The sequence below is a fragment of the Pongo pygmaeus genome, chromosome 20, assembly GCF_028885625.2.
Source record: "Pongo pygmaeus isolate AG05252 chromosome 20, NHGRI_mPonPyg2-v2.0_pri, whole genome shotgun sequence".
Lineage (NCBI taxonomy): Eukaryota > Metazoa > Chordata > Mammalia > Primates > Hominidae > Pongo > Pongo pygmaeus.
The window spans coordinates 64,658,547-64,685,420 of record NC_072393.2 but is presented as its reverse complement, the minus strand read 5'-3'; the positions used below and the strand labels follow the sequence as shown (position 1 = coordinate 64,685,420).

At 54.4% G+C, this 26,874-nt stretch overlaps 1 protein-coding gene and 1 pseudogene across 1 annotated transcript; both read right to left on the bottom strand.

Moving 5' to 3' along the window:
* Nucleotides 1-592: 592 nt before the first annotated feature.
* Nucleotides 593-26,832, bottom strand: ZSCAN1 (zinc finger and SCAN domain containing 1). The gene is made up of 6 exons (XM_054464461.2): nucleotides 26,703-26,832; nucleotides 24,427-24,950; nucleotides 22,724-23,202; nucleotides 20,389-20,483; nucleotides 2,599-2,737; nucleotides 593-1,803 (listed from the first exon to the last, which is right to left on the bottom strand). Exons 2-6 carry the CDS (start codon nucleotides 24,435-24,437, stop codon nucleotides 1,181-1,183), a joined length of 1,347 nt encoding a protein of 448 aa, XP_054320436.1. The 5' UTR covers nucleotides 24,438-24,950; nucleotides 26,703-26,832; the 3' UTR covers nucleotides 593-1,180.
* LOC129020288 (mitochondrial proton/calcium exchanger protein-like) lies at nucleotides 6,619-12,511 on the bottom strand (annotated as a pseudogene).
* Nucleotides 26,833-26,874: the final 42 nt, after the last annotated feature.

The window sequence follows — 26,874 nt, the reverse complement described above, 5'->3', positions numbered from 1 at the left end:
ATGTGACGTGGGTAAGTCCAAAGGCTTTTGATTTAGAAGGCGACTTGGAAAAATGTCTCTGCCTGTGCGGATTCACAGTCAGCCCAACACTGCGTTTCCAAGTGAAGTTGGGAGGAGAAAATAAAAAGGCAAAAAGTTTTAAGGCTTTTGCTTGAAAGGGGACAAGTGTCCGACAACAATGAGTTGGGGACGGGTGAGAAGCCGAGTCCGAGGCTGGCTCCCCGCTGTGACGTCACCGCCTGCCCGCACTCTGCTCCAGCCTAGCAGGAGAGGCGGGCCCACTCTTTGGAGACCATCTGGTTCTTCCTGGCAGACCAGAAAGCCAGATTTTTATGGTTTAAACAAATGTTGGCATCTATCTAAAAAAAAAAAATCCTTCTGTAAGTCAAACAAAATATAGGCAGGTCAGTTTTGGTCAGGCCTAAAGACTGCGCCTGAAATCCTCAGAGACAGGAAGCAGATTCTGGTTGTCAGGGTGGGCAGGAACGGCGAAGGCGTGCTGAGGACTGTGGGCTCTCTTTCTGGGCGAGACGAAAACGTCTTTGGAGCTAGAGAGTGCTGGTAGTTGCACAGTGTTGTGAATGTGCTTAATGCCACTGAACTGTTCATTTTTAATGACTGAAATGGTAAATTTTATGTTGCATGTACTTTACCCAAAAAAGGAAAAAAACAAAACCCTGTTTATCTGTTAGGTTCCAAGGGGGCTGAGCTGGCAGGAGGGCAGCCGGGGTCAGCTGTACCCTTCTCTGGAGTTGGAGCTGCCGAGGCTGGCTCCTGCCCTCATGGCCTCAGGGATATCCACAGTGAAATGAAAACCCAGCGGCAGAACCTGCCGCTGAGTCAGGTGCTCACAGGGAGACCTGGACAAGGCTTCTGAAAGATGAGATGCGAATGAAACTCCTCTTCAAGCCACTTGCAAAACAACAGTGTGCAGGACTGACCAGGCTATGCTGTGGAACTGCTGCTTCTCAGCTGAGACCCTGGGAAGCCCCATCCCGTGCTCGGCTTCGGAGCAGGTGTCCAGGATCTTCCAAGAAACAGCCTGTGTCCTTCAAGAGGAGTCCCAAGGTGGCCAGGGGTTGATGGGGCTGGGGGATGTCCCCCATCTTCTGGGGCCCATCAGCTCCCCCCAGGGACTCAGGGCCGGGTGGCCGAGTGGCCGAGGCCCGAGGCTGGCCATTCACATGTGGCCGTGGGCCGTGTGGAGCTTCTGGTGGTCAATGAGGTGGACCATCCAGGGGAAGGCCTTCCCACAGACGCTACACTGGAAGGGTCTCTTGGGGCTGCGAGGGGCCACTGGGCCCTGGGCTCCATCCCTGGGTGGGACGGACTCCCGGGGGCCCTTGCTCCGGGGGGCTTTCTTCCTGGGTGGCTCCAGCAGGTGGATCTTGCCATGCTCAGTGAGGACAGAGCTGTGCAGGAAGACCTTGCCACACTCGGGGCACGGAAAGGGCCCTTCCTCGCGATGGGTCTTCTGGTGCTCAATGAAGTGGGTGACCCAGGTGAAGACCATCCCGCAGTCAGCACACTGGAAGGGCCGCCCACCTCGGGGCCCACGCGGCGCTGCCGAGATGCCTGAAACAGCCTCTTGGGTACCACCTTTGGTGTGCTTGAGGGATGGCTGGTGGCGGCCGCTCTGTTCAGTGTTCTTGTTTCTCCTTCGGGGACTGATTCTCTGAGCACTCGGACTCTTGGGGCCTGAGATCACAGTCCCTTCTGCCCGCAGGTCTGAGGAGGGCCCTGCGAGAAGGTCCTCAGGCTCGTCCCAGATACTCGGCTTCAGAGGCAGGCGGGCCCGGGACCCTGTGGAGGGCGAGGGAGATGGGTCACCTGTAGTGAGTGGATGGCCTTGGCATCTCCCTGTGCCCCCCAGGGGCACGGAGAACCCCAGTGACTGAGCCAAGTCCAGGCCCTTCCTCTGCTCAATACGGCCCCTGTGCCCTCTGTTCTGTCCTTTAAGATACAAGGGCACATGTGGCTGGCACAGTGGCTCATGCCTGTAATCCCAGCACTTTGGGAGGCTGAGGAGGGTGGATCATGAGGTGAGGAGTTCGAGACCAGCCTGACCAACATGGTGAAACCCTGTCTCTACTAAAATACAAAAATTAGCCGGGCGTGGTGGTGTGCGCCTGTAATCCCAGCTACTCAGGAGGCTGAGGCAGGAGAATCGCTTGAACCCAGGAGGCGGTGGTTGCAGTGAGCCGAGATCGCGCCACTGCACTCCAGCCTGGGCAACAGAGCAAGGCTGTCTCAAAAAAAAAAAAGGGCACATGTTTTGGGAGCAGATCCCATAGCACTGGCCCTTGTTCCTACCTGGCTGGCCCTCTGGGTAACCCCGTGCTCCAACATTCTCAGACTGTCTGCCTTGGCTGCCGTTCAGGTGGGGAGGCTGAGGCCCTTCTTGTGGGGTGAACGATGTACGTGGCAGTTCTAGGGGCCCCAGATCTCAGTCCTCACAGGAGGTGCACATGGTTTCTGGGGGAAGTGTGGAGTTCACCACCGAAGCCCCCAACTCAACCCATTAACAAAGTCTGTGGCTTTGGGTTGAGGTCCCAAACTCCATTTCCAACCCTTAATCCACACAGGAGCCAGACTCACCCAGCAAGCCAGGGGCGCGGGGCGCCTCGGCCTCCGCCCTGGTGTGCAGACTCTGCGAGAGCTGGGTAGTCTCCAGCCACTCACTTTCCTCAGGGAGTGCTGGGGCTGCTGCCGCTGCATCCAGAATCAGCTCAGATGCCTAGAATGGCAAGCACAGGACTGTTCGGCAGCTGCCCGTCAGGAGCCATCCTCCCCACCACCACCGAACAACAAAGGAACGGGCGTCATCCCCAGAGGCTCTCTCCCAGGGCAGTGCGCGGTGTCGCACCTATTGTTCCTGTGCTTTGGGATGCTGATGCCGGAGGATTGCTTGAGGCCAGGAGTTTGGGACCAGCCTGGGCAACACAGCAAGACTCTGCTTATACAAAAAATAAATAACCACTCCCAAGGACCTCTTACCAGGACCTGATACAGAATTCGAGGGGCCCCTGTACAAAATGGAAATGCAAATCCCCTTGTTCAAAGATCGTTGATCATTTCAGGACAGTGACAACAGAGCATTAGATGGAGCCAGGGGACCTGTGCCACAGCTCGGGTCACTGTTACCTGCTGGGGCTCCTAGCTCCCATCCCCCAAGGCTGCACTGCCCTTGCCCACAAGCCCAGAGAAAGTGGGGGACTTCACAGACTTCACATCCCACCTGCGACCTATGACCTCTGATGCACCTAACCCTGTCCCGCCCAAAGCAGGGATCACCACTTCCTGGGAGGAGACTGAGCTGTGGTTGAAGAGCAAGAATTCAAAACAGAGGGGCTTGGCTTGGTGTCTAGGCTCCAGCCCTGCTTGCTGTGTGGCCCTAGATGAGGAGCTTTAGCTCTCTGGGTTTCCAATGAGGATGTGGGTGCTACGTGCCCAGAGCCTGGTACCATCAAGGGCTCGGCAAACTGCAACGGGGTCGTGTCAAAGGAAAACACAGTGACACTTATCAATGCAAATCAGGTTGTTGGAGGAGGTATGTTGCGTCAAACAAAGCATCAGAAAAGACCAGGAGTCAAGCACACACTGACAAGGTCTGTCTTGAGTTGGTCTTCGCTTTCTGCTGCCCCAACCCTACCTGGATGCACAGGAGCCTAAGGAAGCTGTCTAAGATTCCCAATAGCTGGGCAAAACCGGAGTAGAGGGATTGCTGGGCTAGAGACGGAGGAGGGAGGGAGGGAGCTGGTGGCAGGAAGGGAGTTAAGGCACAAGATTATTCCTGCTCTCACGTTGGGAGTATGTGGATGGTGTGTTTGGCTGGGTTATTGATTTTTATTTCTTATCAAATGCTAGTTTTGATTGTAAAACATGTTTAATTCTGAAATCGTAACCAGAGGAGCCACCATCTGCAGGAGTAAAGGCGGGACTCCGTTTTACGCCTCTTCCTGGTACCTGGCTACTGGGGGCTGCTGTGGACAGTCAGGCTCCTCCCTACTTCACCCACCATGGCGTCTGTGACTAATCAAGGGCAGCAGAGGGGCTGCATGGAGAGAAGAGTGGGTGGCATGTGTGTGTGGAGAGAGCAGCATGCTTAGTTCCCCTGACTCTTGGGGGGCATCTGAGGAGCTATTGACACACTTGGGTTGGGCACAGAAACCAAGACATTCCCAGGGCCCTATCTGTACCTTCAAATGCAAACACATCCCCATAGCCCCGGTGAGCCACTGGGCACAGATCTGGGCTCTTATCCTTCCAGAGATGGACCCAGGTTTATTGTTTCAGGGATGACAGGTGGGGAGATTGGAGGGGGAAGGGAGATGCACGTGAGAGCAGTCACACCCTGGGAGAGTCCTGATGTAAACCAAGCAACCAAGAAAAAGAAAACAAGAATAAGGGGCCAGGCATGGTGGCTCACACCTGTAATCCCAGCACTTTGGGAGGCAGAAGCAGGCGGATGAAGAGATCAGGATATCGAGACCATCTTGGCCAACATGGTGAAACCCCATCTCTACTAAAAACACAAAAATTAGCTGAGCGTGGTAGCATGTGCCTGTAGTCCCAGCTACTCGGGAGGCTGAGGCAGGAGAATTGCTTGAACCCAGGAGGTGGAGGTTGCAGTGAGCTGAGATTGCACCACTGCACTCCAGCCTGGCGACAGAGCGAGACGCCATCTCAAACAAAACAAAACGAAAACAAGAATAAAGGAGGAAATATGAATGCCTGGCAACTTACTGTTGTTGAGGAATTATCTTAATGGCTCTATTTTATTTACTTATTTAGAGACAGGGTCTCGCTCTGTCGCCCAGGCTGGAGTGCAGTGGCGTGATCTCGGCTCACTGCAACCTCCACCCCCTGGGTTCAAGTGATTCTTGTGCCTCAGCCTCCCGAGTAGCTGGGACTATAGGCACGTGCCACCACACCCAGCTAATTTTTGTATTTTTTGGTAGAGACGAGGCTTCACCATGCTGGCCAGCCTGGTCTTGAACTCCTGACCTCTAGTGATCCACCCACCTCGGCCTCCCAAAGTGCTGGGATTACAGGCATGAACCACTGTGTCTGGCCAGGAATTATCTTAATGGCTTTAGTTGGGGCAATGGTGCTGGGTTATTTTGGAAAAAAAAAAAAAGGAAAGAGTGGAGCGACATCACCAAGATGGTGGAGGAGAAGATACCAACCTTCATTTCCCCCTCCCACTACCCACACACAAATCAACTACAGACAGATATTCACAAGCCAGAATGCTCAAGGACCCATTGAAGATCTGCAGCAACACAGTGGAGTAAAACGAAAAAACCCGAGAATGCCCACATGAAAAAGCTCACTGGTGAGATAATGCATACCTGAGATGCCAGGAGGTCGCTATGAACAAAGAAGAAAAGCAGGGGCCACGAGTATCAGCTACGCAGTGGGAACCACCAGGGACCCCAGCAATGTGCTCCACAGAGGACACTGGCATCACTTACCACGGAGGTTCCAACAGTCATTCCCGCCAGGGCCTCAGGGAGATACGCCCATGGGATCTCAGGGACCTTAGAGTGCTACCCTCAAAGGGCTTCGGGCAGCTACCCTTACAGGCTTCAGGCAGCCCCTCCCCATGGGGTAACAGCATTTCAGTCAACAACGGACCACACACACCACAGTGATCCTGTAAAATTATAATGACTCTCTTCCACCACCATTTGAAATCCAACTCCGTAGCATACGCTGCTGCCTGACCCTGAATGTGCACCAGCACCCACCTGCCTACAACTCCTCCACCAGCAAAGACCTGAATGAGTACCACAAGCAATACAGAGGAAATCGCAGAGGGATCCAAGATCTGCAGGATGATGGTACAGTGTTATAAGCAAAAAGATCTGACGATGTGTCTTGACTTAGGGAAGTTGCAGATTGCACAGTTAAACAGTTACTGGAAGATCAAGGGGATTTGTATCTGTGCTTTTGGAAAACACTGCTAGTGCTCTTAAGGCCTTGAAATGGAAAGAACAGGAGCTGGATGGCAAATTGATAGGATCACCCCCCCACCCCTGCTGCAAAGAGCCAAAGCTTGAAAAGGGAAAGAACCCCCCGAAATTGTGGGTGAATTGAGCCCAGCTACTTCTGAAGAACTAACTAAATAATATTTTGGAGGCTTTGGGGAGATTGAAAATTTTAAAGGCCAGGCACAGTGGCTCACACCTAGAATCCCACCACTTTGGGAGGCCAAGTCTGTGGCTGGAGAATTGCTTGAGAACAGGAGTTCAAGACCAGTGTAGGCAACATAGCTAAGTCCCATCTCTACAAAATTAGAAGTTTACCGCCACTGTGGCTCAAGCCTGTAATTCTAGCAGAGATGGGAGGATCACTTGAGCCTGGGTGGTCAAGGCTGCAGTGAGCTATAACTGCACCACTGCACTCCAGTCTGGGTGACAGAGTGAGACCCCATCTCAAAAAAAGGAAAAAAGGGCCGGCCTCGGTGGCTCACGCCCTAATCCTGGCACTTTGGGAGGCCAAGGCAGGTGGATCACTTGAGGTCAGGAATTCGAGACCAGCCTGGCCAACATAGTGAAAACCCCATCTCTACTAAAAGTACAAAAATTAGCCGGGCGTGGTGGCATTCGTCTGTGGGGCAGGAGAATCGTTTGAACCTGGGAGGTGGAGGTTGCAGTGAGCTGAGATCATGCCACCGCACTCCAGCCTGGGCAACAGAGCAAGACTCCATCTCAGAAAAAAGAAAAAGAAGGAAAGTAACATAGTCTCGCTCCATCATCCAGCCTGGTCTCCAACTCCAGAGCTTGGGTTATTCTCCGGCCTTGGCCACCTCAAGCACTGGGATTACAGATGAAAACTCGGCTCAAACCACATCATTTACACTTACCTACATGCCCCAGAGCAGTTAGTATACTAATTAAGAAACACAGCTTGAAACACTTGCAGGGTTAAAGCTATAAAATGTCTATTCATCAATTTTTTTTGAAAATTCATAAATATTAAGGATCTAAAACAAACTTCTTTCTCAAATAATTGAAATCTGAAAGCCTTTGGAAGCCAACTGTCCCTGCACAAAGGTTTACAATTGAGAAATATCTCCTGTTCCTATTTTGTCAAGTTTCTTTAATGGCTGAACAAAAAGAAGCTTCAAGTAATGGAGAAGGCATCGTCTGAGCGCAGCTGCTTTCCTGGCTGCCTGTGCCATTCCTATGTCTTCCAAATCCTATGTTTGGAGGCCCCCGGAGGGACATTTTTGCCAGGAACCAACCTGACCTTAAAAAGATGAGTGTGACACAGCCGGCTGGGCAGGAGGGTGGAGGTGGCCACAGGACGCCGCCTGCCCACGCCCTGGCCAGCCCGTATGCTGCCAAATGCCGAGTGTGGGGAGGCCACCCCACCCAGAGGGCACAGGGCAAACCCTAAGCACTGCAGGTGTTGCCCTTGAAGCCCCAGGGGATGCCCTGTGCCTCGTCTTTGTGCCTCGGTGACCAGCCTCCTTGTTAAAGGAGCCCAGGGGCCTGAGCCTGCAACACCGCAAGGGGTGAGAAGGGCATGCTGCTGTGGGTGCATTGGACTCAAACCTCACATTAGAAGCTACAAAGAACCCCAAATGTGCTTCAGAGCCCCACCAACCCCTGAGCCAGGCTCATCCCTGACACAGCAAATCCACCGCAGCCCCCGTGGCGTGCAGCCCAAGTACCACTCAAGGGAGTCCCATGGCCAGGGCTACGTCAGAGTCGCGTGGCTTGGGTCAGAGATGGCTCTTGGGGCAGGCTGACCAGCGTGGGAAAACTGTGCCAATCGACTGCTTAAAGAATTGGGGGAAAATAGTTAAGAAAGAGCTCTGATACCCAAGGAAAACCACAGGTGAGAACCGGCCCTGCCAGCAGGGAGACGTCACTCTCCAGAGGCCACAGAGATGGCAGATACCTCTGTCTCCACAGTGACCCAGATCCAACTGAAAGTGTGCAGGAAGACAGGTCTATTGATGCTGAAATCTAGAAATCAAGGTCCACAGGTGAATGGAGGCATCTTCAGCCCTGAGGAGGCCAGGCTGTGTCTCCTGATGCCTCTGAGGTTGGGCACAGCAGCCAGCTCCATGTGGGCAGAGTCCATGTGGTCCTCATTCTCCTCCCTGGGCACAGGGCAGCACAGTCAGATGCTGAGACGTGAGGCCACACGCAGGGGGGCACCTTCCTGCCTTGGCCCGGCCGCCTTTGGAGCCAGGAGGCTGTGGCAGCCACACCACAGTGTGGATCCAGACACGATTCTGTGGAGGGATTCTGGGATTCCAGACAGATTGAAGCTCCGTGGAATGATGAAAATTACAATTTACTTGATTATGGAAGTCTCTGATTTATTCCAGCCAAAGTATTAGATGAGCCACTAAGAATTACCACAAATCGCTCTCACGGCCTTCATCAGGGTGGCAGCGCAGCAGGAGGACAGGTGCCCAGGCCAGTGGCTCTAGCTCTTCACCTCTGCGACCTCCTTTTCCACCTTCTCCTTCTCCAACCCTTCTCCTCTTTTTCCAGTGTTGCTACAATCTCGGCCACTGACTGGTGGAGACATGAACATCTTCTTTGTCCACCAGCTCAATCACCTTCATGAGGTGGTCGACGTTGACCTTGCCATCCTTATTTTCATTCAGTGCTGCGGCCAGGCTGGTGAGGTTGCTTTTGGGAATGTGCTTGACTTGCTTCATGGCGTTGATGAGCTCGGTGACACTGACGACGTTCTCCCCCATGGGCACGCCCTTGGCTGGGGCCAGCTTGCTGGCCCACTGGTCCATCTCCAGCTTTGAGATCAAGCTGTCGATCTGCCCGATCATCTGCTGCACCCTTTTTGTCAATCTCTTGCTGGCTTTAGATTCTTCCACGTATTTTTCTTCACCAGTCTTTGAAAGTTCCTTCTTGATCTCCTGCAAGTCCTCGCTGTAGTCCTGCATGTCCTCCTTCAGCAGCTCCAGCTCCTCCTCCTTCCTGGTGAGTGACTTCTGTTCCTGCAGCTTAGAGCAAGCATCGCTGAAGATGTTGATTTCCTCCTTAGTAATCTCTTCCTCCTTCAAGCCCTCCAGCACGGGGGCAGTGTCCTTCAGGGTCTCTGACTGCAGGACTGTGTCAGGCACTTCTGGCTGCGGCTGGGCCCCTGGCCTTTGGGGAGCAGCTTCCACACATTCGGGATCAACATCCTTCGCCACCTCCGAACGCTTCTGCAGCTCCTTCTCGCGGTGTTCCTGCTGCATGGTCGCCTCCTCCTGCAGTGTGGCCTCTAGCTTGGCCTTGTCCACCTGCTTGCCCTCCACCTTGGCCACTTTCACCTGTGCTTCCTTTGCCACAATCTCTGGGAGAGTCTGCAGTGTGGACTTAAGCTGGTCGGCTGGTGAGAGGGTGTCCGGGAGGTACATGGTCCGGGACAGGATGAGCAGTGATGTGGGGATCTCCTGATGCAGGTGCAGGTCCAGCCACTGCTTCAGCTGGCCCCTCAGGAGGTTTTCCCTGACGCCCAGGGCCTGCATGCCTCGTGCCCGACATGCCGCCTGCAGCTCCTTGAGGTTCAGGCTGTCCATCCCTTCCTCAGCAAACAGCTTGTCTTCTGCCTTTATGGAGCGCAGCCGCATCGTGAGCTGGAAGCACAGGAAGCTGTAGCTCCAGCAGCTTGCACAGGGCCACCAGCTTCAGCTGTGTCAGGTTGTCCAGGGTCAGCTTATCCTCAAATAATTTGGGAAAACGCATGATTTCCTCATTGCTGGGCCTCTCCCCTGTCTCCCGGATCTTCTGGGAAAACATAGAGAAGTCTTTGGTGGCGCTGCCCTTGGCTGCCTTGTTCTTTAAGGCCATGTCCTTGATGGTGTCCTGGAGGAACTTGGCTAGCTCCAGCTTGACCCGAAGCTGTTTCTTCAGACTCTCCTCCTTGATGGACTGAGTCTCGGATGTGGATGGCAACATGTTGGGGAAGAGTTTCACAGCAACAGGCAGCAGGAACTCCACGAACGGCACCACCACGAACACGAGGAACGGCACCAGGCGGAAGAGGTCGGCGCAGATCCGGAGGAACTGCCTGCGGTGCCTGGCGGGTCAGGGTGTGGCAGTTGAGGATGCGTCAGAGCATGCGTGCTGCGATCTTGGTGTGGATCCGTAACAGGCGGAAGCCATGGTAGTAGTGCCTCAGCTTGCCCAGCACCCTTTGCCCCCGGGACTTCACCACCATCTCTGCGGGGGCGCTGTACAGCGGCCGCCTTCCTCCATCTTCTAGTTCTTGTCCTTCAAGGACTTGAGGGACTTCTCTACTACCGAGTCATCACCAACAGGGCGCGAAGAGTGCCAGCTGCGGGCAGGAAGGCACCGAGGCCCCAGGACCACAAAACCCACAGAGGTGGAGGTCCATGGCGCTCTCAACACGGTCCAACAGCTGAGGTGATCGCCTCTGAAGGACGGGTAGGCAGGGTGGATGGGAGTGCAGCAGCCAAATGAAACTTTCAGGCAGCTTCTCAGCCCCTGGGTGTGGGCAAGCTGAGATGAGCAGGATCCCCCGGACTACCCCGCGGGGCAGTGACCCAGGCGGCGGCGGGAGGCTTGCCGGCACCCGGCCGCGGCAGCTCCTCAGTAAGATGGACGCCACGTGCCCGGGCGCGGCGGCCGCTCCGGCCTCCTGCGCTGGCTCCTCCTCCTCCTCCGCGGTGGCCGCAGCTCTTCACCCTCTGGGCCTCGGACAGGAGGCACCCAGCTCCAATGTTTTTGTTTTTTAAAAAGGTTTAATCCTCCTTCCGCTGCTTTCAAACAAAGCTTTTGTTTCTGCTGCCCCCAGAGCATAACCTTTCTGTGGGATAATGATGTATCATTTGTTTATTTCTTTTAAAATGACACAGGTTTTTTGTTTGTTTTTTGTTTTGTTTTGAGACGGAGTTTCGCTCCTGTTGCTCAGGCTGGAGTGCAATGGCGTGATCTCGGCACACTGCAACCTCCGCCTCCTGGATTCAAGTGATTCTCCTGCCTCAGCTTACCGAGTAGCTGGAATTACAGGTGCGCACCACGACGCCCAGCTATTTTTTTGTATTTTTAGTAGAGACGAGGTTTCACCATGTTGGCCAGGCTTGTCTCGAATGCCTGACCTCTAGTTATCCGCCCGCCGCAGCCTCCCAAAGAAATGGGATTACATGCATGAGCCACCGTGCCTGGCTTGTTCATGTTTTAATATGTTGTTATAAAAGAAAAAGTTTTTTTGTTTTGTTTTGTTTGTTTGTTTTGTAACGGAGTCTTGCTCTGTCGCCCAGGCTGGAGTGCAGTGGCGCGATCTCGGCTCACTGCAAGCTCCACCTCCCGGGTTCACGCCATTCTCCTGCTTCAGCCTCCCGAGTAGCTGGGACTACAGGCGCCCGCCACCTCGCCCGTCTAATGTTTTGTATTTTTTTCAGTAGAGACGGGGTTTCACCGTGTTAGCCAGGATGGTCTTGATCTCCTGACCTCGTGATCCGCCCGCCTCAGCCTCCCAAAGTGCTGGGATTACAGGCGTGAGCCACCGCGCCCAGCGCCAAGAGTCAGAAATTTTTTTAGGCCAGGCACAGTGGCTCACACCTGTAATTCCAGCACTTTGGGTGGCTGAGGAGGGAGGATCGCTTGAGCCCAGGAGTTTGAGACCAGCCTGGGCAACATTGTGAAACCCCATCTACACAAAAACTAAAAAAATTTTAAAACATATAAAAATTAGCCGGTGTGGTAATGTGTGCTTGTGTTCCCAGCTACTCAGAAGACTCAGGCGGGAAGATCGCATAAGCCCAGAAGGTTGAGGTTGTGGTGAGCCGTGATCATGCTCCAGCCTGGGTGACAGAGTGAGATTCTGTCTCAGAAAGAAACAAAAAATGTAAAGCAAAAACTTACAGTAAGATAAATTATATTGAAGAAGGAAATATATTTGCCAATTTAGCCTAAGTGCACCATGTTTATGAATTCCACAGCACAATAACCTCCCAGGCCTTCACATTCACTCACCACTCAGACTCACCCAGAGCAACTTCCAGTCTCACAAGCTCCCTTCCTGGCAAGTGCTTTATACAAGTGTACTATTTTTTATCTTCTATTTTGTATTTTTACTGTACCTTTTCTATGTTTAAATCCACAAACAACATTGTGTTACCGTTGCCCACAGTATTCAGTGCAGCCCCGTGCTGTGCAGGTCTGTTGTCTAGGAGCCATGGGCTGTGCGTGTAGGTGTGTGAGTGCCCTCTGCGATGTATGCACGGTGATGAAACCGCCTAAGGAAGCATTTCTCAAAAGGCGTCCGATGGTAGGCGGTTGTATGCGCTCGGCGATCGCCAGTTGTGCCCACTCCACAGCGCCTCCTGGCGAGCCGGGCTGCCCCGCGCAGAGCAGCTCCACCTGTCCCTCACCTATGCTCCCGCTCTCTAATCCCCGGCGACTTCAAAAGCAGAGGTGCCTCATGCAGTGTTAGCACCCTGGCAGCGGGAATGCCTGGGCCCGCACTCACCAGCACCATCAGTGCCCCGATCGCAGAGCTGCTGTTGCTCCATGCGGGCGCCAGGCCTAAGGCCCCTCCCTCCACAAGTGCGGCTGGCTCAGGGACCTTGGGGCACCCTGCTGTGGCTGAGCCCCACAGCCAAAACCAGCGCCAACAAGGATCCTCTCAGCCACAGCGGCCCTGGTGGGAGAGGGGTGGGAGGACCTCAGCAGCCTTCTTCACCTCCGACCCCCCAAAAAGAGAGTCCTTTGAGTTGCCCTGTGGTGAGGGGATGGCTTCTGAGCGCGGCTGTGGTTTCCACGTGGAGTCTGGGATGGGAGAGGGAGTCAGATCAGCACATCTGCCAGCAGAGGCTGAGGAAGCCCGTGGCCAACAACTATGGTCTACCCAGGTTAGATGCCTTCGTTAGATGCAGAAACAGAAACCACGGCCCACGAAACTTTGTTTTGGTGCAAGAGAGGGGCTCTCGTGATGATCTTTAAATTTATTTTAGGGCCGGGCGCGGTGGCTCACGCACTTTGGGAGGCCGAAGCGTGTGGATCACGAGGTCAGGAGATTGAGACCAGCCTGTCTAACACAGTGAAACCCCATCTCTACTAAAAATATAAAAAATTAGCCGGGTATGGTGGTGGGCGCCTGTAGTCCCAGCTACTCGGGAGGCTGAGGCAGGAGAATGGCGTGAACCCGGGAGGCGGAACTTGGCAGTGAGCCGAGATCACACCACTGCAGTCCAGCCTGGGCAACAGAGCAAGACTCCGTCTCAAAAAAAAAAAGTTCATTTTAAAGTTAAATGGAAAAAACGAACATAAAGACTACTCCGGCCTAGAATATATTGACCTTTATACCAGTGTGGTCATAAAATATACAATTAAGAAATTTTTTTTCTTGAGACGGGGTCTCACTTTGTCTGCCAGGCTGGAGTGCTGGAATGCAGTGGCGTGACTTTGGCTCATGGCAGCCTTGACCTCCCAGGCTCGAGCGATCCTCAAGCCTCAGCCCCCCAAGTAAGGGGGATTTGCCAACAGCAAGTGTGGGTATCCACACGGCCCCAAAGAGTTAATGAATTACAAACCTTTGTAGGTTGGCCAGGACAGTGGAGAACCTTCACCCCCACTTGGCCACTGCACCGCCTGATAAGGAGGGGGGCACACCATGGGCTGGGGCACTAAAGAAGAAGCAACGTTTACTCAGGCAAAGGCCTCAGCAATGCAAGCACAGGCCCTGCAGATGGTCACCTGGGAGACTGCCCAGATTACCCACTTCTGGGGCTTAGGAAGGAATGGGCTGGGCCGTCTGACAAAGGGCGTGGTCACTAATAAATGTCCACTGGCTTCTGATCACAACTGCTCAGGGGTGCCAAGCAACGCTGTGCCCTGTTGGAAAACAGTTCCTTGTCATCAGGAACACCCCGATTTGCCCGCCCCTTGTCCTGTAACGCCTGGGCCTCGGCTGGGAATCCTGACAAGGATCTAGGGTGGAAAGCACCCCTTGGCCAGATTGGTGCCTTTCTTTCCAAGGAGGCGGCCACCGCCACCCTGAAACTCACTCCACTGCTTTCTTTTCCATGAGCAGCCTGGGGAGGCATGTTGGCCATGTGCAGGTGGTGCCCACACCCACGGGCACTGAGGGCACTGGACAGTGGATTTCACCCAGCCCCGTCAGTCTGGAGTCCACAACTGCTCCCACACTGGGAGAGAAAGCCCAGAATAGCCCTCCTGGGAAGGTTCCCAAGGCATCTGAGATCACAGAAGGGGGTTTCTCTCATACAGATGGGCAGCAGGCCCCATTTACCAGTGTTCCTGGTATATGTTTGCATGCCATGGCCTTCAACTGCCTTCCCCTCTGCTCCTGTATCCTACCCACTAGCACCTGGACACCCTCAGAGAATGCTTTCCTGGCTGGGCCCGTCGCACAGCACCCATGCAAGGCCCAGCTCACTGCTGGGGTGTGGTCTCATGCCCCAGTAGGCAAAGAAGGACCCCTCGCTGGGCTGAGCCACTCCAGGGTAAAGACTGGATCTCTTGCCCAGGCGCAGTGGCTCACACCTGTAATCCGAGCACTTTGGGAGGCCAAGGCGGGCGGATCACGAGGTCAGGAGATCGAGACCATCCTGGCTAACACAGTGAAACCATGTCCCTAGTGAAAAATAGAAAAAATTAACTGGGTGTGGTGGCGGGCGCCTGTAGTCCCAGCTACTCGGGAGGCTGAGGTAGGAGAATGGTGTGAACCCGGAAGGGCAGAGCTTGCAGTCAGCCGAGATCGTGCCACTGCACTCCAGACTGGGTGACAGAGCGAGACTCCATCTCAAAAAAAAAAAAAAAAAAAAAGACTGGATCTCTGTGCCAACCTGGATAACTGCCCACAGGTGGAATGGGTGCCCTAGATTCCTCTGAGGTCACATGCATGAAGCAACCCAGACACAGCATAAGTTTTTCCTTAAACACGTCCCACGGGAGGTGACCACTGAGGCCAGAGCCGCCCTGAAGAGCCTGTGTCCCAGCAGCGGGTCACACTGGCAAGTGTTGGGTGGCTCGTGCAGCTACCCCACAGCAGGGAGGCTCTCTGGGGTTGCGGAGATCTGCCAGGAACAACACTAGAGTGACCAGTCTAAGGACACTGAGGTTACCAACACTGGGCACGCAGGGCTCCTCCCAACTGCCTGATGCCAACACATCTTCGTACTTAGGGACTCAGGCTGGCTTCAGACACGGGAACACAGTAGGCAGCCCCAGCGGCAGTGCTCACCTCTGGCCCTGGCTTCCCCCAGGTGGCATGGACAGTACAGTCTCGGCCTCCCTTGGGTGCCCTCTGGAACCTCTGACACCATCCCTGTCCCCCTAAATGAGTCCTTCTCTGCTGTATACTCTTGAGAAGGTGACCATATAGCGTCTGAAAAATGGGTATGCCTCACATTCACTGTAGCTTGGCCTATATTTCCCATAGTCATCATCTCCATTGCTGTATTGGGCATATTTTTTTTTTTTTTGAGACAGGGTCTCGCTGTGTCGCCCAGGCTGGAGTGCAATGGTGCGATCTTGGCTCACTGCAGCCTCCGCCTCCCGGGTTCCAGTGATAATCCTGCCTCAGCCTCCCAGGTAGCTGGGATTACAGGTGTGAGCCACCACGCCTGGCTAATTTTTGTATTTTTACTAGAGATGGGGTTTGGGCATGTTGGCCAGGCTGGTCTCAAACTCCTGACCTCAGGTGGTCCGCCTGCCTCGGCCTCCCAAAGTGCTGGGAACACAGGTGTGAGCCACTGTGCCCGGTCGGGCATAGATATTCTGACACAATAAATAATAAATTAAAATTTGGCCAGGCACGGTGGCTGATACCTGTAATCTCAATACTTTGGGAAGCTGAGGTGGGCAGATCACTTAAGCTCAGGAGTTTGAGACCAGTCTGGGCAACACAGACCTCATCTCTACAAAATGTAAAAAATTTAGCCAGGCATGGTGGCATGTGCCTGTAGTCCCAGCTACTTGGGAAGCTGAGGTGGGAGGATCGCTTGAGCCTGGGAGGTCGAGGCTACAGTGAGCCATGATTGGGCCACTGCACTGCAGCCTGAGTGACACAGCCAGAACTTGTCTCAAAATAATAATGATGATAAATAAAAACTAAAGTAAGTTTTTGTCACTTAAATATTGGCCAGATATGATGGGACTTCATGAACTCCCTGGTAAAGTAGTTCATATTGTAAAAAGTAAAGTAAGGCCGGGTGCAGTGGCTCACACCTGTAATCCCAGCACTTTGGGAGGCTGAGGCGGGTGGATCGCAAGGTCAGGAGTTCAAGACCAGCCTGGCCAACATGGTGAAACCCCGTCTCTACTAAATATACAAAAAATTAGCCAGGCATGGTGGCGTGTGCCTGTAATCCCAGCTACTCAGGAGGCTGAGGCAGGAGAATTGCTTGAACCGGCACCTGGGAGGCAGAGTTGCAGTGAGCTGAGATCGTGCCACTGCACTCCAGCCTGGGCTACAGAGCAAGACTCCATCTCAAAAAAAAAAAAAAAAAGTAAAGTAGAAGTTCCTCTTCAAAGACTTTCCTCCCCGTCTAATTAGGAATAAATAGTAACTTCTCTTAGAAGCAAAATTTAGTCAAAGACCTATGCTAACATTCTTAAATATCTGCTAGCCATAATAAAAAAAAATCAATGTACTTTATGTTCTTAGCTCCCACAATTTAGCCTAAATATTTGCCCTGGTGTGCTTATACTGGTCCAAGCAAGCATTAGGTCATAGCCTGTTCCTCTTCCTTATTTGAAGGTGTTTTTACCTTTCTCAGCATTCCACAAGTTACTTTCTTCTTCCTTTGTTCTCCTCTACCTTTGCCTCTTTTAAAAAGTTCTTCTTTTTTTTTTTTTTTTTTTTGAGATGGAGTCTTGCTCTGTCGCCCAGGCTGAGTGCAGTGAGTGATCTCAGCTCACTGCAACCTCTGTCTCCCAGGTTCAAGCAAGCAGTTCTCCTGCCTCAGCCTCTTGAGTAGCTGGGACTACAGGCGCCTGCCACCACAGCAGGCTAATTTTTTGTATTTTTAGTAGAGACGGGGTTTCATCGTGTTAGCCAGGATGGTCTCGATCTCCTGATCTTGTGATCTGCCTGCCTCAACCTCCCAAAATGCTGGGATTACAGGCACGAGCCACCGCACCTGGTTGCCTCTTTTAAGAAGTTGTAAGTTGCTAGCCAATCGGGACAAATACAGAATGTGAGGTCCGGTTCCAGCCAATGGAAACCGGACATAGCAGTAAGGTGGACGTGTCAGGTTATAAATGACCATGTCTCCTTTGTTCAGTGTATTCTCGTAGCAAAACTGCTGGCGAGTGTACCCTTTCTGCAGAAAGTAAAGATGGTCTTGCCGAGGAAATTAAATTTATGTTAAAGTGCTATTTCTTTATGGTACCGGGGAACAAGCATTTCAAACAACATGGCCGAATGTAAGTTAAAACAGGGCCTTCAGGAGGTAAAACTCATTATCTATAAAAGCTAACTAAAGTCGGGCGCGGTGGCTCACGCCTGTAATCCCAGAACTTTGGGAGGCTGAGGCGGGTGGATCACTTCAGTCCAGGAGTTTGAGATCAGCCTGGGAAACATGGCAAAACCCTGTCTCTACTAAAAATATAAAAATTATCTGGGTGTGGTGGGGCATGCACCTGTAGTCCCAGCTACTCAGGAGGCTGAGGTGAAAGGATCACCTTAGTCTGGGAGTTCGAGACCACTGTGATCTGTGAGCCTCGATTGCACCACTGCACTCCAGCCTGGGCAACAGTGAGATGTCCCCTCCCCAAAAAACATAAAATATGGAGGAAAGCAAAGATCCTGCAAGGCTGTGAGTGGAAGGTGCGGAGGGCATGGGGGCCCTGGAGGGGAGGCCAGCAACCTCAGTTAAGGATGAGGGAAGCTGGGTTGCCCTGAGAGAGAGGTGAGAGTGTCCTGGGGCCGCCCAAGCTGTCAACGGTGTGCTGGAGGGATTGAGGTCCCGACACAGCCAGGGATTGGAGGTTATTGTTCAAGAGGGCAAAGAAGAGAGACAAGGTTATAATTCAGAGAAGGAGAGAGAGGGGCCTGTGGTCTGAAGAAGAATGAGGACATGGCCCTGTCTGTTCAGTGTCAGAGGGAAGGGGAAGCGATTCGATTTTGTTGCTGCTCTGGTCTGAATGTTTGTGTCTCTATAAAGTTCCTATGTTGAGGCTCTAACTCCCAAGGAGAGGGGATTAGGAGGTAGGGCCTTTGAGAGAGGATCAGGTCATGAGGTTGAAGCCCTCAAAATTGGGATTAGTGCCCTTTTAACAGAGCCCCAGAGAGTTCTCTTGCCCTTTCCACCCTTCGAGGTTACAGGGAGAAGGCACCATCTGTGAATGAGGCAGCCGACCCTCAGCAGACATTGGATCTGCTGGCAGCTTGACCTGGGACTTTCCAGTCTCCAGAACTGTGAGAAATAAGCTTCTGTGGTTTTTTGGTCTTGTTTTGTTTTGTTTTCCCCAGATGGAGTCTTGCTCTGTTGCCCAGGCTGGAGTGCAGTGGCACAATCTCGGCTCACTGCAACCTCCACCTCCCCAGTTCAAGCAATTCTCCTGCCTCAGCCTCCTGAGTAGCTGGGATTACAGGTGTGCGCCATGACGCCTGACTAATTTTTGTATTTTTAGTAGAGACGGGGTTTCACCATGTTGGCCAGGCTGGTCTCAAACTCCTGACTCCATGATCCGCCTGCCTTGGCCTCCCACAGTGCTGGGATTACAGGCATGAGCCACCATGCCCAGCACTTCTGTGGTTTATAAACCATCCAGGCTATGTTTTTTTTTTTTTTTTGAGACTGAGTCTAGCTCTGTCACTCAGGCTGGGGTGCAGTGGCGCGATCTTGGCTCACTACAACCTCCGCCTCCTGGGTTCAAGCGATTCTCCTGCCTCAGCCTCGTGAGTAGCTGGGATTACAGGTGTCCGCCACCATGCCTGGCTAATTTTTTTGTATTTTTAATAGAGACAGGGTTTCACTACGTTGGCCAGGCTCGTCTTGAACTCCTGACCTCGTGATCCGCCTGCCTCAGCCTCCCAAAGTGCTGGGTTACAAGCGTGGGCCACTGCGCCTGGCTGTTTTTGTTTTTTGAGTTAGGGTCTCACTCTGTCATCCAGGCTGGAGTGTAGAGACTTGATCATATCTTACTACAGCCTTGAACTTCTGGGCTCAAGTGATCCTCCTACCTCAGCCTCCAGAGTTGCTAAGACTACAGGTGCATGCCCCTACACCTGGCTAATTTTTTTTTTTAGACATGGGGTCTTGCTATGTTGCCCAGGCTGCTCTTGAACTCCTGGGACCAAGTGGTCCACCCACCTCAGCCTCCTGTGAGGCCTCACTCAAGGTGTTGGGATTACAGGGATGAGCCACCACACCCAGCCGTATTTTGTTATAGCACCCAGAATGGACTAAGCCAGTGGGAGAGACACATGTGCAGTCTCTCAGCCTGTTACTCGGCTGGCTGCCTGAGAGTGGGTCCTGGGCCTAGAACACCTCCTTACCAAGAGATAAGGGGTTCCCCCCAGTTTGTGCTGGGTGCAGTGCCTCGTGTGGGGGTCTCTGTTTCCCAATGTGTGCCCCTTTGTTCTGCTCAGGCGTGTGCTTCACGTGGCACCTAGACAGCCCCACTGTTAGGTCAGGCCCCCTCTAGGAGGGACCTGCTGGCCCTGGCCTGACAGCCACATGGGCATACGGTGCTCTGGCCCTGTCTCTGCTCTGTGAGCAAAACCTTGCTCCATTCATTGTTCGACCGTGCTGTATTTCCCGTGGCGACTCCGATACCAAGATCCAGGGGCAGAAGTGGTCAAACTCACAGTAGCTCTGATCATACGAACACATGCTACTCACTTAGCGGTTCTTACTTTTGTTCTTTTGTGATTTACCCATTACTCCTGGATTTCTCTCACGCGTCTGCGTGGCCCCACCCCTGATTTTAATCTCTCCAGCCACATGGAGATCTGCTTGGCTCCCAACCGAGCCAGGCCCCTCCCGTCGCCTTGAGGCCTTGGCAACAGCAGGTCTAGCTGCAGGGGAGCCCTCAGCGTTTCCTTCTGGACCCGCCCAGAATCCTGGGTTCACTGAGGGAAGATGATGGGGCAGCAGGACTTTCTCAACATAAATCTGGTGTGGGTGACACAGGAGGATGGGTCCTAACTGCGAGGCTGGGAAAGGACAGGAGGGGCTGGGGTGAGGCCCAGAGGCACACGGCAAACACACACCTGCACTGACTGCCCTCGCCCAGCACTGAGCCCCAGGAAGCTTGGGGAATCTGTGGGGCAGGTGGAGAGTTTGGAGGCCGGGCTTCCTGGGAACGCTGGGGACAACCTCACACAGTCCTTGGATGGGGCATCCTTGAGGCCGTCCCAGGAGCGGCACGTATGCCCTGGGGTGCAGGAGCACGGAGCTGGGGGCCCCGGGCTCACCTGCGATGGTTCTCTCTGGGACCTTGGACTCTTCCCATCTTCCTCCTCACCGAAACTCCAGTCCTGGTGTTCGACCGAGTCCAGAGATACCAGAACTGTGCGGGAGAAAGGGACCGTGAGAGGGGCCTGTTCTTCCCAGAGCCCCCAATTCTCCAGGCCTTCTGGGGAGGGCAGACTTTCCCCGAACATCCCTGCAGCACCCCTGAGGCGCAGGCAAGAGTGGCTGCAGGGCTGTCATTCTGTCCCTCCACATGGCTGCTGGGCAGGAACCTGTGGTGACACCGAGGGCCGCTGAGGACAAGTACCCTCTTCACTCATACTCCACACCCCTGTGCGCCTCCAGAAGCCCACGAGGACACACACTGCAGCACTGACTATCTAGGGTGGCCCGGACACTGAGTCCTCTGCTCCCCAAGCCCCCCGGGGCTGAGTGCACAGAGGACGACTGCTGAAGCAGGGTTCAGGACACCACTGACAGAAGGGTCAAGACGTGGGAACCAGGCCAGGCGCGGTGGCTCACACCAGTAATCCCAGCACTTTGGGAGGCTGAGGCAGGAGGACTGCTTGAGCCCAAGAGTTTGAGAGCAGCCTGGGCAACACAGCAAGACCCCCCCCCCACTATTTATTTTTTAATTAAAAAAAGAAAAATTCAAGACCGCAGTCACCTCTAGGGTGTCAGGCAGAGTGGGGGACAACAGGACTAGGAGACGTGCACGGGGGTTCAGCTGATTCCACTGGTTGTTCCTTTTTTTTTTTTTTTTTTTTTTTGAGACGGAGTCTGGCTCTGTCACCCAGGCTGCAGTGCAGTGCAGTGGCATGATCTCGGCTCACTGCAAGCTCCGCCTCCTGGGTTCAAGCGATTCTCCTGCCTCAGCTTCCTGAGTAGCTGGGATATAATGTAGGCATGCGCCACCACGCCCAGCTAATTTTTGTATTTTTAGTAGAGATGGAGTTTCACCATGTCAGCCAGGCTAGTCTCGAACTCCTGCCTTGTGATCTGCCTGCCTTGGCCTCCCAAAGTGCTGAGATTACAAAGCCTTTCCTAGGTTGGGCTTTGATAGGGCTGGGTGGCCGGTGCAGGGCTGTTCCTTATACTTGCTCTACTGTTTCGTAGGCTCAAAATATGGAATGTAGAAAGCAGACCACCGCTATGGAAGACAAATAGAGCCCTTTGCTCAAAAACGATGAATTTCGAGAGTGACCATGGAACATTAAAACTAGCAAGGGTGGCTCTGGGCTGGGATGGTTGTGAGGTCCACAGAGCGCCAGAAGCCAGTGCTCTTGGGCCCTCTACCCCAGGCGCAGAGAGTTCAAAGGGCCAATTCATCTGGCTTCTGCCTTGCAGCTTACAGGGCTACCCTTGAGCCTCTGGAAAGCTCAGCTGTCACAGCTTTCCTAAGTGTGGCACCGGCTGCCCTGGGGCAGTAAGGGGACCCTGGACCCTGTGTTTTGCAAACTGCTTATCACTGTTAGCCTATGGAAATGCTGTAGTGGGAGGGTGCAAAGGGAGGGCCTGTTCCTCTCCCTTGCTCCAACCCTCTTTTCTCTGAGCTCTGATGCAACCCTTCTCACTCCCAGCCTTTGCTCCTGCAGCGGGGCTGCCTGGCACCCTCCTTGCTGGGGCCCTGCTGGGGAAGCCCTCCCGAGGCCACAGTGCCACGACTGCTCTCACCATCCGTGGCTGCTTCTTTTGGCCTCCCAGTGTCCAATCCCTGCACTTCTGTCACTAGGAAAGAAAGAGCCCCACTCATGGGACTGGGCCCTGGGTGGATGGAATCTCGACGTGGGGTCACAGGGGCAAAGATGCAGGAGGACAAAGCCCTCTCAGGGGAGAGGGGAGCTGAGAGAGAAGACAGGGAGGGAGCCCAGTTTCAACCCCAAATTTCCCAGCTCCCAGAGTCGGGATGCAGACCTAAACGTCTCTCCCCACCATCAGCCAGCGATGGGGCCTGCGCCCGGTGAAGGCTTAAGGATCTCTAGGATTCCTGAGTGTTGCAGGAGGCGCTGCAGGTGGCTGGGAGGAAGTGGCGAGGCAGCGTCCTTCCCAGAAAGCATCCGTGAGGAGCAGCGGACACAAAGCCACAGGACAGATGGACGCATGGGAAATGGAGGGATCTTTAATCACCGACTGAGTGAGAAATTCGAGGCAGATGAGGCGTGCAGCACATTTATATGTAAAAATAATTAAAAACACAGCCGCGGGGCAGGAGAGGTTTGCTGGTTGGGAGGGGCCGGGCAGGGGTGGGAGCGATGTGGGCGGGAAGGAGGGCAGTTCGGTCCTCGGAGACGTCAGGCCCCCTGGCCCGGCCCGGGGCACGAAGCCTGCGCCTCTCACCTTCCTGCTGGCACATCTGTGTGAGGTCCTCCACCAGGCTGGCGGCCTCCCTGCAGCTTCGGGGGCCCTGTGACTGCACCCAGGTCCGCATCTTGCTGGGCAGGGCGCCCAGGAACTGCTCCAGCACCAGCAGCTCCAGCATCTGCTCCTTGGAGCGCGCCTCGGGCCTCAGCCACTGGCGGCACAGCGTCCAGAGCTGGCCCAGCGCGAGGTGCGGCCCGCCCGCCACGTGGTACTGGAACTGCCGAAAGCGCAGACGCTGGGCTTCGGTGTCCCTGGGGCTTGCTGGCCCAGGGTCTGCGTCCTGCTCACTCGGGGTTGGGGTCTGGGGGCGTCTGGGGGAGGCAGGGGCTTTGGGCCGTGGAAGCATTTCTCTGGCCACGGGGCCCCTCTGAGGGGTGTGTGTGGACTGGATCCCGAGTCCCAGTGGCTCCGGACAGAGCCGGTGTGGCAGGCGGGCAGAATCAGCAGTCAGGGGCCTGCAGAGAGGGGCAGGGACAGAGGGGCCACATCAGATGGTGGCCCTCCGTACTCAGGATGCCCCTCGGCTCCTTACTTCCTTGTTCTGACCTCCAGCACCCCAAGGAACTAACCTGACCTCTTCCCACCTTCTGACCTAATCTTCCACATGCCTCTCACAGGCTACTCTGCACTGAGTTCAAGCCACTGGCTGCCCCAGGACCTTTGCGCCTGCCATCCCACCCCAGCCCCTCCCCCTCCCACCCCAGCTCCTCCCCTCGCAGATGTCCTGGCCATCATCCTCATGGCGCTGTCTTCATAACCTCCATCACTTTCTGAACACAACTTTTTCCCTTACTTAGTGTCTATCTCCCTCTCATTTAGTCATTCAACACACATTGACTGACGAGCTGCGGGAACAAGAATGCCTGCCCCGTGGTGTGGCCAGCACTGCCCAATGAAGTTCCTACAGGGATGTAAACATTCTCTACCCGTGCAGCCACCTACATGTGGCTGGGAGCACCTGAAATAGGAACTGAATTTTAAATTTAAATTCCATTTAAATGGAAGCAGCCAGGTGGGCTACATAATAATGGATGACAACACCACCAGCAGCAGGTCTGCCCACGGTGTTATCTTTGCTGTCTTCCTGCCTTTCCTACCAAGTCCAAGCTTGGGGTGCAGGCCAGGAAGAGGGCAAGGGAGACTGGAGACTCCGAAAAGAGAGGGGAAGTGGGAAGAGTAATTTAAAAATAACCTTTTGTGGCCGGGTGGCGTAGCTCACACCTGTAATCCCAGCACTTTGGGAGGCCAGGGTGGGTGGATCACCTGAGGTCAGCAGTTCGAGACCAGCCTGACCAACATGGTGAAACCCCGTCTACTAAAAATACAAAAATTAGCCAGCGTGGTGGTGCACACCTCTAATCCCAGCTACCTGGGAGGCTGAGGCAGGAGAATTGCTCCAACCCAGGAAACAGAGGTTGTAGTAAGCCAAGATCACACCACTGTACTCCAGCCTGGGTGACAGCATGAGATTCCATCTCAAAAAAAATAAATAACCAAAAATGAGTTGGGCGTGGTGGCGCGCACCTGTAATCCCAGCTACTCGGGAGGCTGAGACAGGAGAACCGCTTGAACCCAGGAGGTGGAGACTGCAGTGAGCTGAGACTGAGCCACTGCACTCCAGCCTGAGCGACAGAGTAAGACTGTCTCAAAAAAAAAAAAAGAAAATAAAAAGAAGTTACCTTTTGTACATTTTCCAAGCCGACTATGGTGAACATATAACTGAAGAAAACATTAAAAGTTGTAAAAATAAAAATAAGCAGGGAGGTTTCGGTTGTTTGTCTTTAACAATTGTACTCTGGACTGATCCGCTGGTGAGAGTATAAATTGGCATGACCTTTCTGGAAAGCACTGTGGCCATTTATATATCAAGAACACTTGGTAGACTGCGTGCAAGATGCGAGATTTGGGCACCAAGATTCACTACAAAAGTGCCCAACAGTTGAACGTGGTGGGATCAGCTACCTCCCCCATCATGTGATGGGAATATTCAACCGTGCCCAGTACACAACACCATGACATGACCACGGGGAGTAGACACATGATGTACAGATGACACGAGGCACAGGGAACGTGGGATGCAGGATGATGCATGAGTGTCATAGAAAGGGAGTCCTGGGAAGATGCCCGTGGGGGGCGGCCAAGTGCTTTGTGCTGTTCATACTTCTCTGAATCTCCTCCAAATGGTGTCGGGATCCCATGTGACCTTCATCAACATGGAAAAACAAAACAAAACAAGACATCTTTAGGAAGGATTTTTAACCATATGGGAAATGCTTATGACAAGTGAAAAGGAGGGATTCCATGGGATTTTTCCCTCTTCATCCTCTGCTGCATTTTTCATACACTCTGCAGTTCTTGTGCATCTGGTTTTACAATCCAGGAGAAAGGAGAGGTGCAGGGTGGCAGAAAAGGCAACTCATGGGGACTGTGCCCAGCCAGCCATCTTTGAGTCAGCGTACCCAGCCACCTGCACCCTGATTGGGAAACTACCAGCTTGGTCTTCCCTGCCGATGCCACAGGCAAAAATGCTCTCTTATGTTGTATTCACACTTTTATATATGTAGTTTTGAATAAGAAAAAAGGGCCCATTTTGAAGCTCCACAGGTTCAAGAAGTCCCTTTGCCCTGGGTCCTCAGACCTTATACTCTCTCAGGTGCTCATGGCCAGCTCACCCTGGAGACTCTAGGGAGGGGGGCTGTAGCCCTTTAGCATTCTCCAGGGTCCTGAGCTGAGGTCTGTGGGAGGAGAGGCTAAGTTTATCGGGGATGAGGGTAAAGAGGAGGTCTTAGCAGAAGGCACCAGAGGTCCATGGGTGTGTCTGGGGTCTATATGGGGGCTGATGTGGAACACCTGGGCCAACGTGGGGGTACCTGAGCTGATGAGAGTCCTGGACTGATGGGGGGGCTGTTTCTGGAAGATGAAGAGGGCCTGGGATGATGTGGAGGGGACTGAGGTCTACATGGCTGGTGAGGAGGATCTGGGCCCCCCCATGGGCAATGCTGTGGTGGCCCTGGGGTCCTAGAAGTCTACTTTGGTAGGGGTCTGGGATTAATGTTGGGGATGTGTGTGTGTGAGAGAGTGTCACTTGGAGGGCTCAGTGCCTGTGGAAGGGCCAGGTTCACCCGGCATGGGCACTGAGATCTGCAGCCTGAGCCCCAAATTCTATTGTGGGAATGGGCAGAAGGGCTTTGCCGCTGATGCCAGATGCTTAGTGACATAGAAGACGTGTTCGCTGCGCCAGTGAATGGTTCTGGCTTTGAGAAGGGGGCTTACAGTGGGGAGGGCGTTGGGAGCTTAGGATGCCACACGGAGGAGCTCCATAATAAATGGGCTGGGGAAGTGTGCAAGGGCAGCGCACTGGGAATACGGGGGAGGGGCAGTGACGACGGCTGGGGACGGCTGCTTGGGTGGAGGATGGTGGGGTGATTGAGTGGGGGATGGGTCGGGGGCGGCTGCTCAGGACGGAGATGGGCCTGGGGCGGGGAGGGGGAGCTTGTAGGGAGGGAGACGGGTCGGGGGCTGCTGTTCAGGAGGGAGATAGGTCCCGGGATGCTGATCAGATGTGGGAGGGAGAACCTGGAAGCGGCCGAGCGGTGTCTGGGCGGGCAATGGGGGTACGTAGAGGGGCTTCGGCCTCAAACTGACAGGCCGATGCCAACAGGGGTCGGGGTCCCTGCGGAAGGGGCGGCCCCAGCCCCCCAAGTCCCCGCGCCGCGTGGCCTCTAGCCTTCCCCTTCCCTCCCCCACGGCGACCTCAGGACTCCCGATGGGCTCTGGAACCCCGTCCCGGCCCGCCCCCGCCCGGGCCCGGGCCCGGGCCCGCCTCCCCCAACGCGCGCCCCTGGACCGCGATCCCGGGCCAGCTCCCGCCGACGCGGCGCCGAGCCCCTCCCGGGTGGGCGTCCCGATGGACGCTTTGGCGGGCGGAGGGATGGACGGGCCGCGGCGGACTCACCGCGCGCGGGCTTCGCTCGGGCCTGGGCCGCTCGTTCATGGCGACCCCTGGGCTGGCGAGCGCGCCCAACGCCGCGGGCGGACCCCATCCCGGCACCCTGCGCGCCGCGGGCGGCCGCCATTGGTCCGCTGGATCACGCCGGGCGTCGGTGACAAGTCACAGCCGCGGGACT

Excerpts from the sequence above, each read along its gene's own strand:
- ZSCAN1 (XM_054464461.2), bottom strand. Across the intron at positions 20,484-22,723 it reads ACAGATGTGCCAGCAGGAAG|TTCTGGTATCTCTGGACTCG; the intron begins GTGAGAGGCGCA and ends TCTCCCGCACAG. Across the intron at positions 2,738-20,388 it reads CCCAGAGAGAACCATCGCAG|GCATCTGAGCTGATTCTGGA; the intron begins GTGAGCCCGGGG and ends TTGCCATTCTAG.